At 43.1% G+C, this 15,671-nt stretch overlaps 1 protein-coding gene across 5 annotated transcripts in view; it reads left to right on the top strand.

The window, feature by feature from the left end:
* dock11 (dedicator of cytokinesis 11) overlaps positions 1 to 15,671 on the top strand; it is a 111,718-nt gene that overhangs the window by 79,532 nt on the left and 16,515 nt on the right. For all 5 annotated transcript variants that reach the window (XM_036957962.1, XM_036957959.1, XM_036957960.1 and 2 more), the window contains 3 exons: positions 558 to 773; positions 12,000 to 12,057; positions 13,200 to 13,306. In XM_036957962.1, coding sequence (XP_036813857.1) covers positions 558 to 773; positions 12,000 to 12,057; positions 13,200 to 13,306 — 381 coding nt within the window. The remainder of the gene's footprint in view (positions 1 to 557; positions 774 to 11,999; positions 12,058 to 13,199; positions 13,307 to 15,671) is intronic.

Raw genomic sequence — 15,671 nt, forward strand, 5'->3', positions numbered from 1 at the left:
AGTATTGGTGTCTCTGAGGGGTATTTGGCCTGGTTTGCTAACTACCTCTCAAAGAGTGCATTATATAAAGTCAGAAAATCTGTTGTCTCAGCCACTGCCTGTCACCAAGTGAGTGACAGGTAGTCACGTCATACAAGTACTTGGGAGTATGGCTAGACGGTGCACTGTCCTCTCAGCACATAAAGCTGCAGGCTAAAGTTAAATCTAGACTTGGTTTCCTCATAATCGCTCCTCTTTCACCCCAGCTGCCAAACTAACCCTGATTCAGATGACCATCCTAACCATCCTAACAACATGTATTTCGTTTTTGCCTGTAATAAGCACAAGTTTTAAATCAGCAAGGGATTCCTACATACCTATAAAATCTGACTAGTTTTGACACAGCCAGATCAACAGTCGGGACTATAGCATACATAATGTATTCTTGCAACTACCTCCCCCTAACAAGCAATGTTTTAAATGTGTTCTACCCTCTTGTGGCTTTGAGTCAGTGAATTATCACAGAGTGACATTTTAAAATTTCACTTACTTCACTCTGTTTGTGTGTGTGTGTCCAGTCGACAGCGTTCCCTGGGGAGGTGAAGGGACTGACCAAGCGTATCCGGACGGTGCTGATGGCCACGGCTCAGATGAGGGAGCATGAGAAGGACCCGGAGATGCTGCTGGACTTGCAGTACAGCCTGGCACGCTCCTACGCCTCCACCCCCGAGCTACGACGCACCTGGCTGGACAGCATGGCCCGGGCACACATCAAGAATGGAGATCTCTCAGAGGTACAGTCAGTGATGTATAGAAATATGTATGAATATCTGTATGTGAATATGTCAATGGGTACTGTACCACACGCTCTCAAACACCTTTGACCTTTTACCCAAATAATGTTGTACAATATATAAACATGAATGTATGTGCACTGAGTGTATAAAGCATTAAGAACACCTGCTCTTTCAACGACATTTCAACGACTGACCAGGTGAATCCAGGTGAAAGCTATGATCCCTTATTGATGACACCTGTTACATCCACTTCAATCATTGTAGATAAAGGGGAGTTAAGTTAAAGTTAAAGAAGGATTTTTAAGCCTTGAGACAATTTTGTCAAGAACTGCAATGCTGCTGGGTTTTTCACGCTGTCGTGGAAATTCAGTACTGAGAGCGACTTGGTCATTTCTTTAAAGAATCATCTTTATTTAATATATGAATTATTGCAATAACGAAACCGTCGAAGCTACATTCTGAAGTGTGTTGCCGAGTGCTTAACTGATAATGAAAAAACAGATGTTATATATAGGACCTAAAAATGCTTAGTCGGACTGGTTCCAACTCCCATAAGCCACCTTGGTTATGTACACAGGATGGTGTTTTACCCCCAACCCGGCTTAGTTTCCCAGATTCCAGGAAGATGAGACAATGAGGCATTGTTCTAAACTCTTCCAAGCTATCTCTATCACGGGTCACAAACACCATATCTTGTCTATGAAATGCCAACTTTAGGTTTTTATCACCAAGCCATTGTCAGCTCAAGCTATCCCTAGCAAAACCCATTTCCTTGACCATACGCCTAGACTAACTGCAGGAAGCTAGAGTGGAAAGATGGCGCCGGAGCAGAAGGCAGATGTTTTACGTGCCCCCAACCGATTATGTTGTTTTGTTCATTTATCTGCGTTGTTTGTAACTTGTTTTTTTACAAATTTTGTACATAATGTTGCCGCTACCATCTCTTATGACCGAAAATAACTTCTAGACATCAGGACTGCCATTACTCACCATGGACTAGCATAATCCTTTTTCTTCTTTCACGACTCTGACGAGCCTGAGGCGGAGGATATACGGCTCCCTCAAGAACAGGCCCCGACCCCCGTGATCTGTAAGAAGAGGAGGCGGAGAAAGAGAGGCCGGAGAGAGGGCTGCTTTCTGAGATTTCGAAGACGATCGAATAAACCCCCACTTCCCTCAATTCTGCTAGCAAACGTGTAATCTTTGGACAATAAAATCAACGAGTTACAGGGGAAGATTAAACTATCAACGGGACATTAAAAACTGTAACATCTTATGCTTCACTGAGTTGTGGCAGAACAACAACAATATCAACATACAGCTGACTGGTTATATGATGTACCGACAGGTTAGAACAGCGGCGTCTGGTAAGACAAGGGGCGGCGGACTATGTATTTTTGTAAATAACAGCTGGTGCACTATATCTAAGGAAGTCTTGAGCTATTGCTTGCCTAAGGTTGAGTATATCATGATAAGCTGTAGATCACACTACCTACCGAGAGATTTCTCATCTGTATAATTCGTAGCTGTTTATATACCACCTTAGTCAGAGGTTGGCACTAAGATAGCATTGAAAGAGCTGCATTCCACCATAAGCAAACAAGAAAATGCTCACCCAGAGGCGGCGCTCCTAGTAGCCGGGGACTTTAATGCATGGAAACTTAAAACTTACAATCAAATGTCGGGACTCTAACCCAGAAACTTAGAAGAAATCCCGCTATGCTCGCCAACAAACCATCAAACAGGCAAAGCGTCAATACAGGACTAAGATCGAGTCGTACTACACCGGTTCTGACGCTTGTCTGATGTGGCAGGGCTTGCAAACCATTAGAGACTACAAAGGGAAGCACAGCCGAGAGCTGCCCAGTGACACGAGAATACCAGATGAGCTAAACTACTTCTATGCTCGCTTTGAGGCAAATAACACTGAAACATGCATGAGAGCACCAGCGGTATCAGAAGACTGTGTGATCACGCTCTCCGAGGCCGATGTGAGTAAGACCTTTAGACAGGTCAACATTCACAAGGACGCAGGGCCAGTTGGATTACCAGGATGTGCACTGCTAGCATGCGCTGATCAACTAGCAAGTGTCTTCACTGACATTTTCAACCTCTCCCTTTCCAAGTCTGTAATACCAACATGTTTTAAGCAGACCACCACAGTGCCTGTGCCCAAGAACACTAAGGTAACCTGCCTAAATGACTACTTACCCATAGCACTCACGTCTGTAGCCATGAAGTGCTTTGAATGGCTGGTCATGGCTCACATCAACACCATCATCCCAGAAACCCTAGACCCACTGTAGTTCTGTCCTTGAGCGGTTCTTGTCAAATTATGTTCTGTATTATGTCATTCAGTATTATGTTTCATGTTTTATGTGGACCCCAGGAAGAGTAGCTGCTGCTTTTGCAGCAGCCAATGGGAATCCTAATAAAATACCAAATACCACATTTTCATACCGCCCCAACAGATCCACAGATCCACTGCCCTTTCTCACCTGGACAAAAGGAACACCTATGTGAGAATGCTATTCATTGACTACAGCTCAGTGTTCAACACCATAGTGCCCTCAAAGCTCATCAATAAGCTAAGGACCCTGGGACTAAACACCTCCCTCTGCAACTGGGTCCTGGACTTCCTGACGGGCCGCCACCAGGTGGTAAGGGTAGGTAACAAGACGTCCACCACGCTGATCCTCAACACAGGGGCCCCTCAGGGGCGCGTGCTCAGCCCCCTCCTGTACTCCCTGTTCACTCATGACTGCACGGCCAGGCACGACTCCAACACCATCATTACATTTGCCGATGACACAACAGTGGTAGTAGGCCTGATCACCAACAACAACGAGACAGCCTATAGGGAGGAGGTCAGAGACCTGGCCGTGTGGTGCCCGGGCAACAACTTCTTCCTCAAATGAGATGATTGTGGACTACAAGAAAAAGAGGACCGAGCACGCCCCCATTCTCAGCAACAAGGCTGCAGTGGAGCAGGTTGAGAGCTTCAAGTTCCTTGGTGTCCACATCACCAACAAACTAGCATGGTCCAAGCACACCAAGACAGTCATGAAGCGGGCATGACAAAACCTATTCCGTCTCAGGAGAATGAAAAGATTTGGCATGGGTCCTCAGATCCTCAAAAGGTTCTACAGCTGCACCATCGAGAGCATCCTGACTGGTTGCATCACTGCCTGGTATGGCAACTGCTCGGCCTCCGAGGCACTACAGAGGGTTTTGCGAACGGCCCAGTACATCACTGGGGCCAAGCTTCCTGCTATCCAGGACCTTGATGCCAGGCGGTCAGAGGAACGCCCTAAAAATTGTCAAAGACTCCAGCCACCCTAGTCATAGACTGTTCTCTCTGCTACCGCACGGCAAGCAGGAGCGCCAAGTCTAGGTCCAAGAGGCTTCTTAACAGCTTCTACCCCCAAGCCACAAGACTCCTGAACATCTAGTCAAATGGCTATCCAGACTACTTGCATTGCCCCCTCCCCTCTCCACACCACTGCCACTCTCTGTTGTCATCTATGCATAGTCAACTTTAATAACTCTACGTACATGTACATACTACCTCAATGTTCTAAAGTTTCTAAGCAGTCCCACTTAGAGCAAACCAGATGGGATGGCGTATCGCTGCAGAATGCTGTGGTAACTTTCAAAAATGTTGAACTTTTCCAGATTTTTTTATTTTTATTTCACCTTTATTTAACCAGGTAGGCTAGTTGAGAACAAGTTCTCATTTACAACTGCAACCTGGCCAAGATAAAGCATAGCAGTGTGAACAGACAACAACAGAGTTACACATGGAGTAAACAAGTCAATAACACAGTAGAAAAAAATAGTCTATATACAATGTGTGCAAAAGGCATGAGGAGGTAGGCGAATAATTACAATTTTGCAGATTAACACTAGAGTGATAAATGATCAGATGGTCATGTGCAGGTAGAGATACTGGTGTGCAAACGAGCAGAAAAGTAAATAAATAAAAACAGTATGGGGATGAGGTAGGTAAATTGGGTGGGCTATTTACCGATGGACTATGTACAGCTGCAGCGATCGGTTAGCTGCTCAGATAGCAGATGTTTAAAGTTGGTGAGGGGGATAAAAGTCTCGAACTTCAGCGATTTTTGCAACTCGTTCCAGTCACAGGCAGCAGAGAACTGGAAGGAAAGGCGGCCAAATTAGGTGTTGGCTTTAGGGATGATCCGTGAGATACACCTGCTGGTGGGTGTTGCCATCGTGACCAGTGAACTGAGATAAGGCGGAACTTTACCTAGCATGGACTTGTAGATGACCTGGAGCCAGTGGGTCTGGCGACAAATATGTAGCGAGGGCCAGCCGACTAGAGCATACAGGTCGCAGTGGTGGGTGGTATAAGGTGCTTTAGTAACAAAACGGATGGCACTGTGATAAACTGCATCCAGTTTGCTGAGTAGAGTATTGGAAGCTATTTTGTAGATGACATCGCCAAAGTCGAGGATCGGTAGGATAGTCAGTTTTACTAGGGTAAGTTTGGCGGCGTGAGTGAAGGAGGCTTTGTTGCGGAATAGAAAGCCGACTCCAGATTTGATTTTAGATTGGAGATTGACTGACCTTCATGTCTTAAAGTAATGATGGACTGTTGATTCTCTTTGCTTATTTAAGCTGTTCTTGCCATATTATGGACTTGGTCTTTTAGCAAATAGTGCTATCTTCTGTATACCACCACTACCTTGTCACAACACAGCTGATTGGCTGAAACGCATTAAGAAGGAAAGAAATTCCATGGCACACCTGTTAATTGAAATGCATTACAGGTGACTACCTCATGAAGCTGTTTGAGAGAATGTCAAGAGTGTGCAAAGCTGTGATCAAGGCAAAGGGTGGCTACTTTGAATAATCTGAAATATAAAATATATTTTTATTTGTTTAACACGTTTTTGGTTACTACATGATTCCATATGTGTTATTACATAGTTTTGATGTCTTCACTATTATTCTATAATGTAGAAATAGTACAAATAAAGAACCCCTGGAATGACTAGCTGTGTCCAAACTTTTGACTGATACTGTATATACAGTTGAATTCTAAAGTTTACATACACTTAGGTTGGAGTCATTAAAACTAGTTTTTCAACCACACTTTCTTGTTAACATACTATAGTTTTGGCAAGTCGGTTAGGACATCTACTTTGTGCATGACAAGTCATTTTTCCAACAACTGTTTACAGAGATTATTTCACTTATAATTCACAGTATCACAATTCCAGTGGGTCAGACGTTTACATGCACTAAGTTGACTGTGCCTTTAAACAGCTTGGAAAAAAGGGGATGCTTGCAAACCGAAGAACACCATCCCAACCGTGAGGCACGGGGGTGGCAGCATCATGTTGTGGGGGTGCTTTGCTGCAGGAGGGACTAGTGCACTTCACAAAATAGATGGCATCATGAGGCAGGAAAACTATGTGGATATATTGAAGCAACATCTGAAGATATCAGTCAGGAAGTTAAAGCTTGGTCGCAAATGGGTCTTCCAAATGAAAATGACCCCAAGCATACTTCCAAAGTTGTGGCAAAATTGCTTGAGGACAACAAAGTCAAGGTATTGGAGTGGCCATCACAAAGCCCTGACCTCAATCCTATAGAAAATTTGTGGGCAGAACTGAAAAAGCATGTGCGAGCAAGGAGGTCTACAAATCTGACTCAGTTACCAGCTCTGTCAGGAGGAATGGGCCAAAATTCACCCAATTTATTGTGGAAGGCTACCAGAAACGTTTGACCCAAGTTAAACAATTTAAAAGCAATGCTACCAAATATTAATTGAGAGTATGTAAACTTCTGACCCACTGGGAACTTGATGAAAGAAATAAAAGCTGAAATAAATCATTCTCTCTACTATTATTCTGACATTTCACATTCTTAAAATAAAGTGGTGACACTAAGACAAGTAATTTTTACTAGGACTAAACATCGGGAATTGTGAAAAACTGAGTTTAAATGTATTTGGCTAAGGTGTATGTAAACTTCCGATTTCAACTGTGTATATATATATATATATGTATATATATATATTTTTACCAATCTAACTACATAACAACATAATGGTAATAATGTATTTGTATGGTAAATCTCTATTGATAAACTGGGTAAATCAAGATGTAGACTAGGTCTAGTCACAATACAGGTTAAATGCATATTCAATAGGAGTGTATGCATGCATTGTGTTATAGAACAAATATATAATAATAATGCTGTATTGTCATATACACTGAATATATGACAAACAATATATTTCCCTTCCATTTGAGACTTATTTTATTGTGCTAATCAACAACATTTGCATAGAAGTAGCTTATTTATATAAAGTGTATGCTGTCTCTTTAACAAGTAAGGAGGTCATACACGAGGCAAGAGGGGGCTGCCCGGAGTCAGTTCGCTGAGTCAGTAGAGCTTGCCAGCTTGTCGTCCAAAAACCCAGAAATGAGTTACCTCTGGTTTGTTCAGCCCTTCCTATGGGGAAAATTAATGGGGAAAGAATAGGGTTTTGGGATAAATGCCGAAAATAAGGTCTTAGGTTAACACAGGCTTAGGAGATCTTCTACATTTTGTTCTATGAGATCATATCATTCAGTTAACATGACCTTTATGAATTATGGCGCCTTCATGTACTTTATGTGCCTTTTTTGTATTACATAATTGCTTAAAAGTTTATAAAAATTGACTTTAGCTGATGTAGATTATCTCGTAGACCAAAGCGTATAAGATCTCCTAAGCCTGTGTTTACCACAGACTTTATTTTCAGCGTTTATCCAAAAACCCTATAAAAACTCCATTATTTTTCCCCGTAGGCTTTGTCCAACAACCCATGGAGCAGTTAGTGCCTACAAAAAGATTACTATTGGTAATCTTTGGTAGAGACCTGAAAGAGAGACCGGTTTTAAGTGCCAATCAGCTTTGACATTGTTTTGCGAACACTAATTAACAGTTTCAACATTTCTACATGTATCGTCGCATTATTCAAGTGCGTTAACTTCTGCAGCATGAGTTGGGCGCTAACATGATGCAGCCTAGACACCCAGTACAGGTTAGGTGGAGCAGTCACGGTGCTTTTGCACTAGAAGAGTGACATCAGCTGTGATGATAGGCAGAGTTGATCCGTGAGACACATTTGACAGAAGTACCGAAAGTAACAGAAATTCTAGTACTAAACCGTTTTTCATTTTCTAGTATCTAAAAAGTACAGAAGTTATACCGTGCAACACTAAACACGATACAGATATCTGACTCTGGGTCAGTACAAAGTCCACACTGTGTCCTGCAGGGCATTGGGGCATGAGCCAACTCTTTTTTTTAGGACAGTGCTTAGGGGATGAGGTAGCTGAGTGGTTAAGGCGACAGATTGCTAATCCATTGTTCTCTGCATGCGTGGGTTTGAATCCCATTCTTGTTGGACAACGTTTTATATTGTGGGTTCAATTCCCGCAGGGGTCACATACACATACTAATAATGGATGCACTTACTGTACTCTGTCACTTTGCATAAAGGCTTTTGCTAAACATATATTTGTACATTGTAACTGTGATGTATGCTGAGGTGGTTTGTATAATGCCTTTTATTTGCAGCCCTGGGGAACTGTTGACATTAGGTTTATCCATCAGGGAGCCTGTGCTCTCTCACTCTTTCTCTCTCCCTGTCTGTCTGTTTGTGGCTTCTTCATACACTGAGTACTTAAGCAGTTCTTAAGCAGACTCATACTGCTGTGGCTGTGTGCCAGAGTCTGGCTGTCAATATTGGTTTAGAATTTAGTTTCAAATAAACATAGCTAAGATGGTGACCTCGCATGACTATTCCCTATATAGTGCACTACTTTTGGCCAGGGCCATAGTCAAGAGTAGTGCACTAGGTACTGTATATAGAGAATAGGGTGCCTGTTGATCACAACCGATATGACTAAAGGATTCAACATGCTCAGGAAATAACACTTTATTGTAACATGTGCAGTATATCACAAAAGTGAGTACACCCCTCACATTTTTGTAAATATTTGAGTATATATTTTCATGTGACAACACTGAAGAAATGACACTTTGCTACAATGTAAAGTAGTGAGTGTACAGCTTGTATAACAGTGTAAAATTGCTGTCCCCTCAAAATTACTCAACACACAGCCATTAATGTCTAAACCGCTGGCAGCAAAAGTGAGTACACCCCTAAGTGAAAATGTCCAAATGGGGCCCAATTAGCCATTTCCCCTCCCCGGTGTCATGTGACTCGTTAGTGTTACAAGGTCTCAGGTGTGAATGGGGAGCGGGTGTGTTAAATTTGGTGTCATCGCTCTCACACTCCCTCATACTGACTGGTCATTGGAAGTTCAACATGGCACCTCATCGCAAAGAACTCACTGAAGATCTGAAAAAAAGAATTGTTGCTCTACATAAAGATGGCCTGGGCTATAAGAAGATTGCCAAGACCCTGAAACTGAGCTGCAGCACGGTGGCCAAGACCATACAGCAGTTTAACTGGACAGGTTCCACTCAGAACAAGCCTCGCCATGGTCAACCAAAGAATTTGAGTGCACGTGCTCAGCGTCATATCCAGAGGTTGTCTTTGGGGAAATAGACATATGAGTGCTGCCAGCATTGCTGCAGAGGTTGAAGGGGTGGGGGGTCAGCCTGTCAGTGCTCAGACCATACGCCGTACACTGCATCAAATTGGTCTGCATTGCTGTCGTCCCAGATGGTAGCCTCTTCCAAAGATGATGCACAAGAAAGCCCGCAAACAGTTTGCTGAAGACAAGCAGACTAAGAACATGGATTACTGGAACCATGTCCTGTGGTCTGATGAGACCAAGATAAACTTATTTGGTTCAGATGGTGTCAAGCGTGTGTGGCGGCAACCAGGTGAGGAGTACAAAGACAACTGTGTCTTGCCTACAGTCAAGCATGGTGGTGGGAGTGTCATGGTCTGGGGCTGCATGAGTGCTGCCGGCACTGGGGAGCTACAGTTCATTGAGGGAACCATGAATGCCAACAATACTTAAGCAGAGCATGATCCCCTCCCTTCGGAGACTGGGCCGCAGGGCAGTATTCCAACATGATAACGACCCCAAACACACCTCCAAGACGACCACTGCCTTGCTAAAGAAGCTGAGGGTATAGGTGATGGACTGGCCAAGCATGTCTCCAGACTTAAACCCTATTGAACATCTGTGGGGCATCCTCAAACGGAAGGTGGAGGAGTGCAAGGTCTCTAACATCCACCAGCTCTGTGATGTCGTCATGGAGGAGTGGAAGAGTGGCAACCTGTGAAGCTCTGGTGAACTCCATGCCCAAGAGGGTTAAGGCAGTGCTGGAAAATGATGGCGGCCACACAAAATATTGACACTTTGGGTCCAATTTGGACATTTTCACTTAGGGGTGTACTCACTTTTGTTGCCAGCGGTTTAGACATTCATGGCTGTGTGTTGAGTTATTTTGAGCGGACAGCAAATTTACACTGTTATACAAGCTGTAGACTCACTACTTTACATTGTAGCAAAGTGTCATTTCTTCAGTGTTGTCACATGAAAAGATATACTCAAATATTTACAAAAATGTAAGGGGTGTACTCACTTTTGTGATATACTGTATAATTGTATCAGTGGAAAATAATGAGGAAGTACAGTATGCTTGAGTTAACGCCAATGACTTACATCATGTGGCAGTTGGAACTGAATATCCCAGCACTCTACTTGAACTTTGTCTTTTTATGTTTGTGTGCCGTGCAGAAGGAATCTGATATGTACAGTATGTAAATGTTTGTAACAAAGCATTCCAACCACAGACTTTTAGGGCTGGGAATTGCCAAGGACCTCACCATACAATATTTTATCATGATACTTAGGTGCCGATGCAATATGTATTGTGATTCTTGCAATTGTATTGAGATTGCGATTTGATGTTCCACGCATATTGCTCACCATATGTCTGCTACAGAGAGACAAGAGAGAGTCATGAAAAAATGAGTTTTGATCAGTCATGGAAATAAAAGTGCTGAAAACCTGTTGGCTCACTATTAAAAAGATGGAGAACAAGCTATAGGATGAAAAATACCTGCGTTTTGGCAAAGGTATTTAAAAAAAATAATTTAAAAAATATTTTAAAAAATGCACAGAGGGGGTGTTGGAGTATCCAGGAATTCTGCCAAGTGTTTGTCAGAGTCTAGGAAAGTAATGGTTTTCTGGAACTTGGTCTATAAACCTCTGGGTTTAGAACCGCTGTATCCAGACAGTGAACTTGGTCTAAAAACCTCTGGGTTTAGAACCGCTGTAGCCAGACAGTGAACTTGGTCTATAAACCTCTGGGTTTAGAACCGCTGTAGCCAGACAGTGAATTTGGTCTATAAACCTCTGGGTTTAGAACCGCTGTAGCCAGACAGTGAACTTGGTCTATAAACCTCTGGGTTTAGAACCGCTGTAGCCAGACAGTGAACTTGGTCTAAAAACCTCTGGGTTTAGAACCGCTGTAGCCAGACAGTGAACTTGGTCTAAAAACCTCTGGGTTTAGAACCGCTGTAGCCAGACAGTGAACTTGGTCTAAAAACCTCTGGGTTTAGAACCACTGTAGCCAGACAGTGAACTTGGTCTAAAAACCTCTGGGTTTAGAACCACTGTAGCCAGACAGTGAACTTGGTCTAAAAGTGTCACGTTCGTCGTTGGGAGAAAGAGAGGAGGACCAAGGTGCAGCGTGGTAAGTGTTCATCTTGTTTTAATAAGAAATACTGAACACTGAACAAAAACAATAAACAACAAATGAACAGTCCCGTAAGGTGAAAGACAAAAACCACTAAACAGGAAATAAACACCCACGAAACTAAGGTGGAAAAAGGCTACCTAAGTATGATTATCAATCAGTGACAACTAACGACACCTGCCTCTGATTGAGAACCATACTAGGCCAAACTCAAAACACAACATGGAAAAATGAACATAGACAACCCACCCAACTCACGCCCTGACCATACTAAAACAAAGACATAACAAAAGAACTAAGGTCAGAACGTGACAAAAAGCCTCTGTTGTCAGGCAGGTTCATGGTTAAGGCCAAGTCTTCCTCCTTCCCGATGACTCAACACATTATGAAACAGGTTGTGTGTGTTTGCATTCTCTTGTGTTCACATGTGGGTGTGGGTAAAGTTGCACTCTAGGGTTTTGCCTGTGTTAGTTGAGTGCTTACCAACCCTAACCACTGTTTGGTATGTCTCCACAGGCTGCTATGTGTTACATCCATGTTGCTGCACTGGTGGCAGAATACCTCAACAGGAAAAGTAAGACTGTCTTTCCCCACCTCCCATTTACGCAAGTCGTTTCGCTCCACTTGTGTAACACTTTACAGTGTTGTTACATTATTGTCACTTCACATTGTCTTTTTACATTATTATTAGAGGTATTACTTTTGTTAAAACTTTTAAATACATAAAATAAATAAATTTACACCAGCATGTTGGCATTCTGTCCACAATGGACTAAAGCGTGGCACCTGTTTTAGCCTATTATAAGATCTTCATTTTGTCCAGCCAGGATACTTTGTACTTAACAACCCTGTCCCCAATGTTCCCTCGTACCTGGAACTCGTGGCGCTTCTCGTAGACCGGGATAATGAGCTTGGCGACGTGTGTAATCAGCTCGTATCTCTCTGCTTTCCACAGCCCCTCTACACACAGCTCTAGACGCTCCACTAAGACCTCCTGTAGGGCAGACCAGGAAAGAGTCAGTGAGGGCCCAGCCAACATCAATAGGCATCAGTTTCCGCACTGAGCATATTTCAGGTCCCGCTGGTGCGCGAACTTGAAAGTTGTGAATATTCTGTGCAACTTCTCGTCTTCTCGTCATGTTCAATGTAGGGCGACATTCCATGAGACCTAAAATGAAGAAATAAAAAGATGCAGGGCTTGACAACCTGTTTATCCACTTGTCCTTCAGACAAGGTGACTGAAAATGTTGTTGTTTGATGCAAGAAACCACTTTACAAAATACAATTTATTTTTATTGCCATACCATTATCACAGAGAATCTGACAAATATGCTACACTTTTCCTATTGACTACTTAGCTCATTCAAGCCTGTCTCAAAATACAACACTGCCCCTTTATGACATAAAAAAGCTCTTTACTTGACTCACTTTTCAAAGATGGCTAAAAATGTACACATTTTGTGTTCTTGTAGGAAGCGACCACTCCTTCATTGCTGACTAGAAATTAGCTATATCTGGGCTAATAACTCACGTCACTTGGAGCAGCAACACAGTCTGAGAATGCCTCTCCTAAATAATGTGCTGGGCCTCGTCTCATGTTGGCTGAAGTGCTGTCTACTCCCATCCTACACCCACTATTGGGTAAAATAATTCCGTAAAATATAGGGACTGGAGGTCTGTCTTTTGTTGCTATTGTTATTGTTGTTTTTCTTTCAGAGATGTTCCCCAGTGGCCTGGCAGCCTTCAAGAGGATCACTCTGAACATCGAAGAGGAGGCCGCCATGAAGGAAGATACAGGAATGCAGGATGTCTACTACACAGAGGTGTGTGTGTGTGTGTGTGTGTGTGTGTGTGTGTGTGTGTGTGTGTGTGTGTGTGTGTGTGCGCACATTTGTGATGATATAATGACAATCTTATCTTCATACTGTTATAACCACATAGTTAACGGTAGAGTCCGCAAAATGACAGATAATGCGCAAGATGCAAGACTTTGCTCTCACAGTCACACACAGTATCTGTGCATGCACACGGTTTCGTTTCACGCTCTAACAACATGGTAGCCATGGGATCAGAACAGAGGAGAAGATTAGCCTCTGGCTCCAACGCTCTTAGATGTTGCGGACAGTAACCCACTCTGCTGTTTACTTTGTGCATCGACGTCATATCGCTGACTCTACCTTTAATTGACTGTACATAGAAGGCTCTGGTGGTTGATATAGCATGTTGATTCATCTCTGGTTCATTGTTGATAGTTCTTTTATATTATAACAGCTGTTGATTTTGACTTGGCCTGACTATATCTCCTGATCTGGTCCCAGATCTGTTTGTGCTATCTTGCCAACTCCTATGGTCATTCTTATGACTGTGTGTGAGCTCATGTTTTATTATTCTCTTTCAATATTAGAACTGCCGTATTTAGCCTATTTTGTTTACCTTGCCTTCAGAAAGTATTCACATCCCTAGACTTGTTCCACATTTTGTTGTGTTACAGCCTAAATTTAAAATAGATTAAATTGAGATGTTGTATCACTGGCCTACACACAATACCCCATAATGTCAGAGTGAAATTATATTTTTTAGAAATGTTTACAAATGAATAAGATATGAAAAGGTGAAATGTTTTCAGTCAGTAAGTATTCAACCCCTTTGTTATGGCAAGCCTAAATACATTCAGGAGTAAAAATGTGCTTAACAAGTCACATAAGTTGCATGGACTCACTCTGTGCAATAATAGTGTTTAACATTATTTTTTTAATGACTACCTCATCTCTATACCCCACACATACAATTAGCTGTAAGGTCCCTAAGTCAGGCAGCAATTTTCAAACACAGATTCAACCCCAAAAAACAGGAAGGTTTTATGCCTCGCAAAGAAGGGCTCCTATTGGTAGATGGGTAACAAAATAAGCAGACATTGAAAATCCCTTTGAGCATGGTGAAGTTATTAATTACACTTTGGATGGTGTATCAATACACCCAGTCACTGCAAAGATATAGGCATCCTTCCTAACTCACTTGCTGGAGAGGAAGGAAACTGCTCAGGGATTTCACTATGAGGCCAATGGTGACTTTAAAACAGTTACAGAGTTTAATGGCTGTGATAGGAGAAAACTGAGGATGGATCAACAACATTGTAGTTACTTCACAATACTAATCTAAATGACAGAGTGAAAAGAAGGAAGCCTGACCAGAATAAAACATATTCCAAAACATGTATCCTGTTTGCAACAAGACACTAGAGGAAAACAGCAAAATACACTGCTCAAAAAAATAAAGGGAACACTTTAACAACACAATGTAACTCCAAGTCAATCACACTTCTGTGAAATCAAACTGTCCACTTCGGAATTAACACTGATTGACAATAAATTTCACATGCTGTTGTGCAAATGGAATAGACAACCCTCAATAAAGGAGTGGTTCTGCAGGTGGTGACTACAGACCACTTCTCAGTTCCTATGCTTCCTGGCTGATGTTTTGGTCACTTTTGAATGCTGGCGGTGCTTTCACTCTAGTGGTAGCATGAGACGGAGTCTACAACCCACACAAGTGGCTTAGGTAGTGCAGCTCATCCAGGATGGCACATCAATGCGAGCTGTGGCAAGAAGGTTTGCTGTGTCTGTTAGCGTAGTGTCCAGAGCATGGAGGCACTACCAGGAGACAGGCCAGTACATCAGGAGACGTGGAGGAGGCCGTAGGAGGGCAACAACCCAGCAGCAGGACCGCTACCTCCGCCTTTGTGCAAGGAGGAGCAGGAGGAGCACTGCCAGAGCCTTGCAAAATTACCTCCAGCAGGCCACAAATGTGCATGTGTCTGCTCAAACGGTCAGAAACAGACTGGGTGGTATGAGGTCCCGACGTCCACAGGTGGGGGTTGTGCTTACAGCCCAACACCGTGCAGGACGTTTGGCATTTGCCAGAGAACACCAAAGATTGACAAATTCGCCACTGGCGCCCTGTGCTCTTCACAGATGAAAGCAGGTTCACACTGAGCACATGTGACAGACGTGACAGTCTGGAGACGCCGTGGAGAACGTTCTGCTGCCTGCAACATCCTCCAGCATGACCGGTTTGGCGGTGGGTCAGTCATGGTGTGGGGTGGCATTTCTTTGGGGGGCCGCACAGCCCTCCATGTGCTCGCCAGAGGTAGCCTGACTGCCATTAGGTACCGAGATGAGATCCTCAGAC

Source organism: Oncorhynchus mykiss, chromosome 21, assembly GCF_013265735.2.
Source record: "Oncorhynchus mykiss isolate Arlee chromosome 21, USDA_OmykA_1.1, whole genome shotgun sequence".
NCBI lineage: Eukaryota > Metazoa > Chordata > Actinopteri > Salmoniformes > Salmonidae > Oncorhynchus > Oncorhynchus mykiss.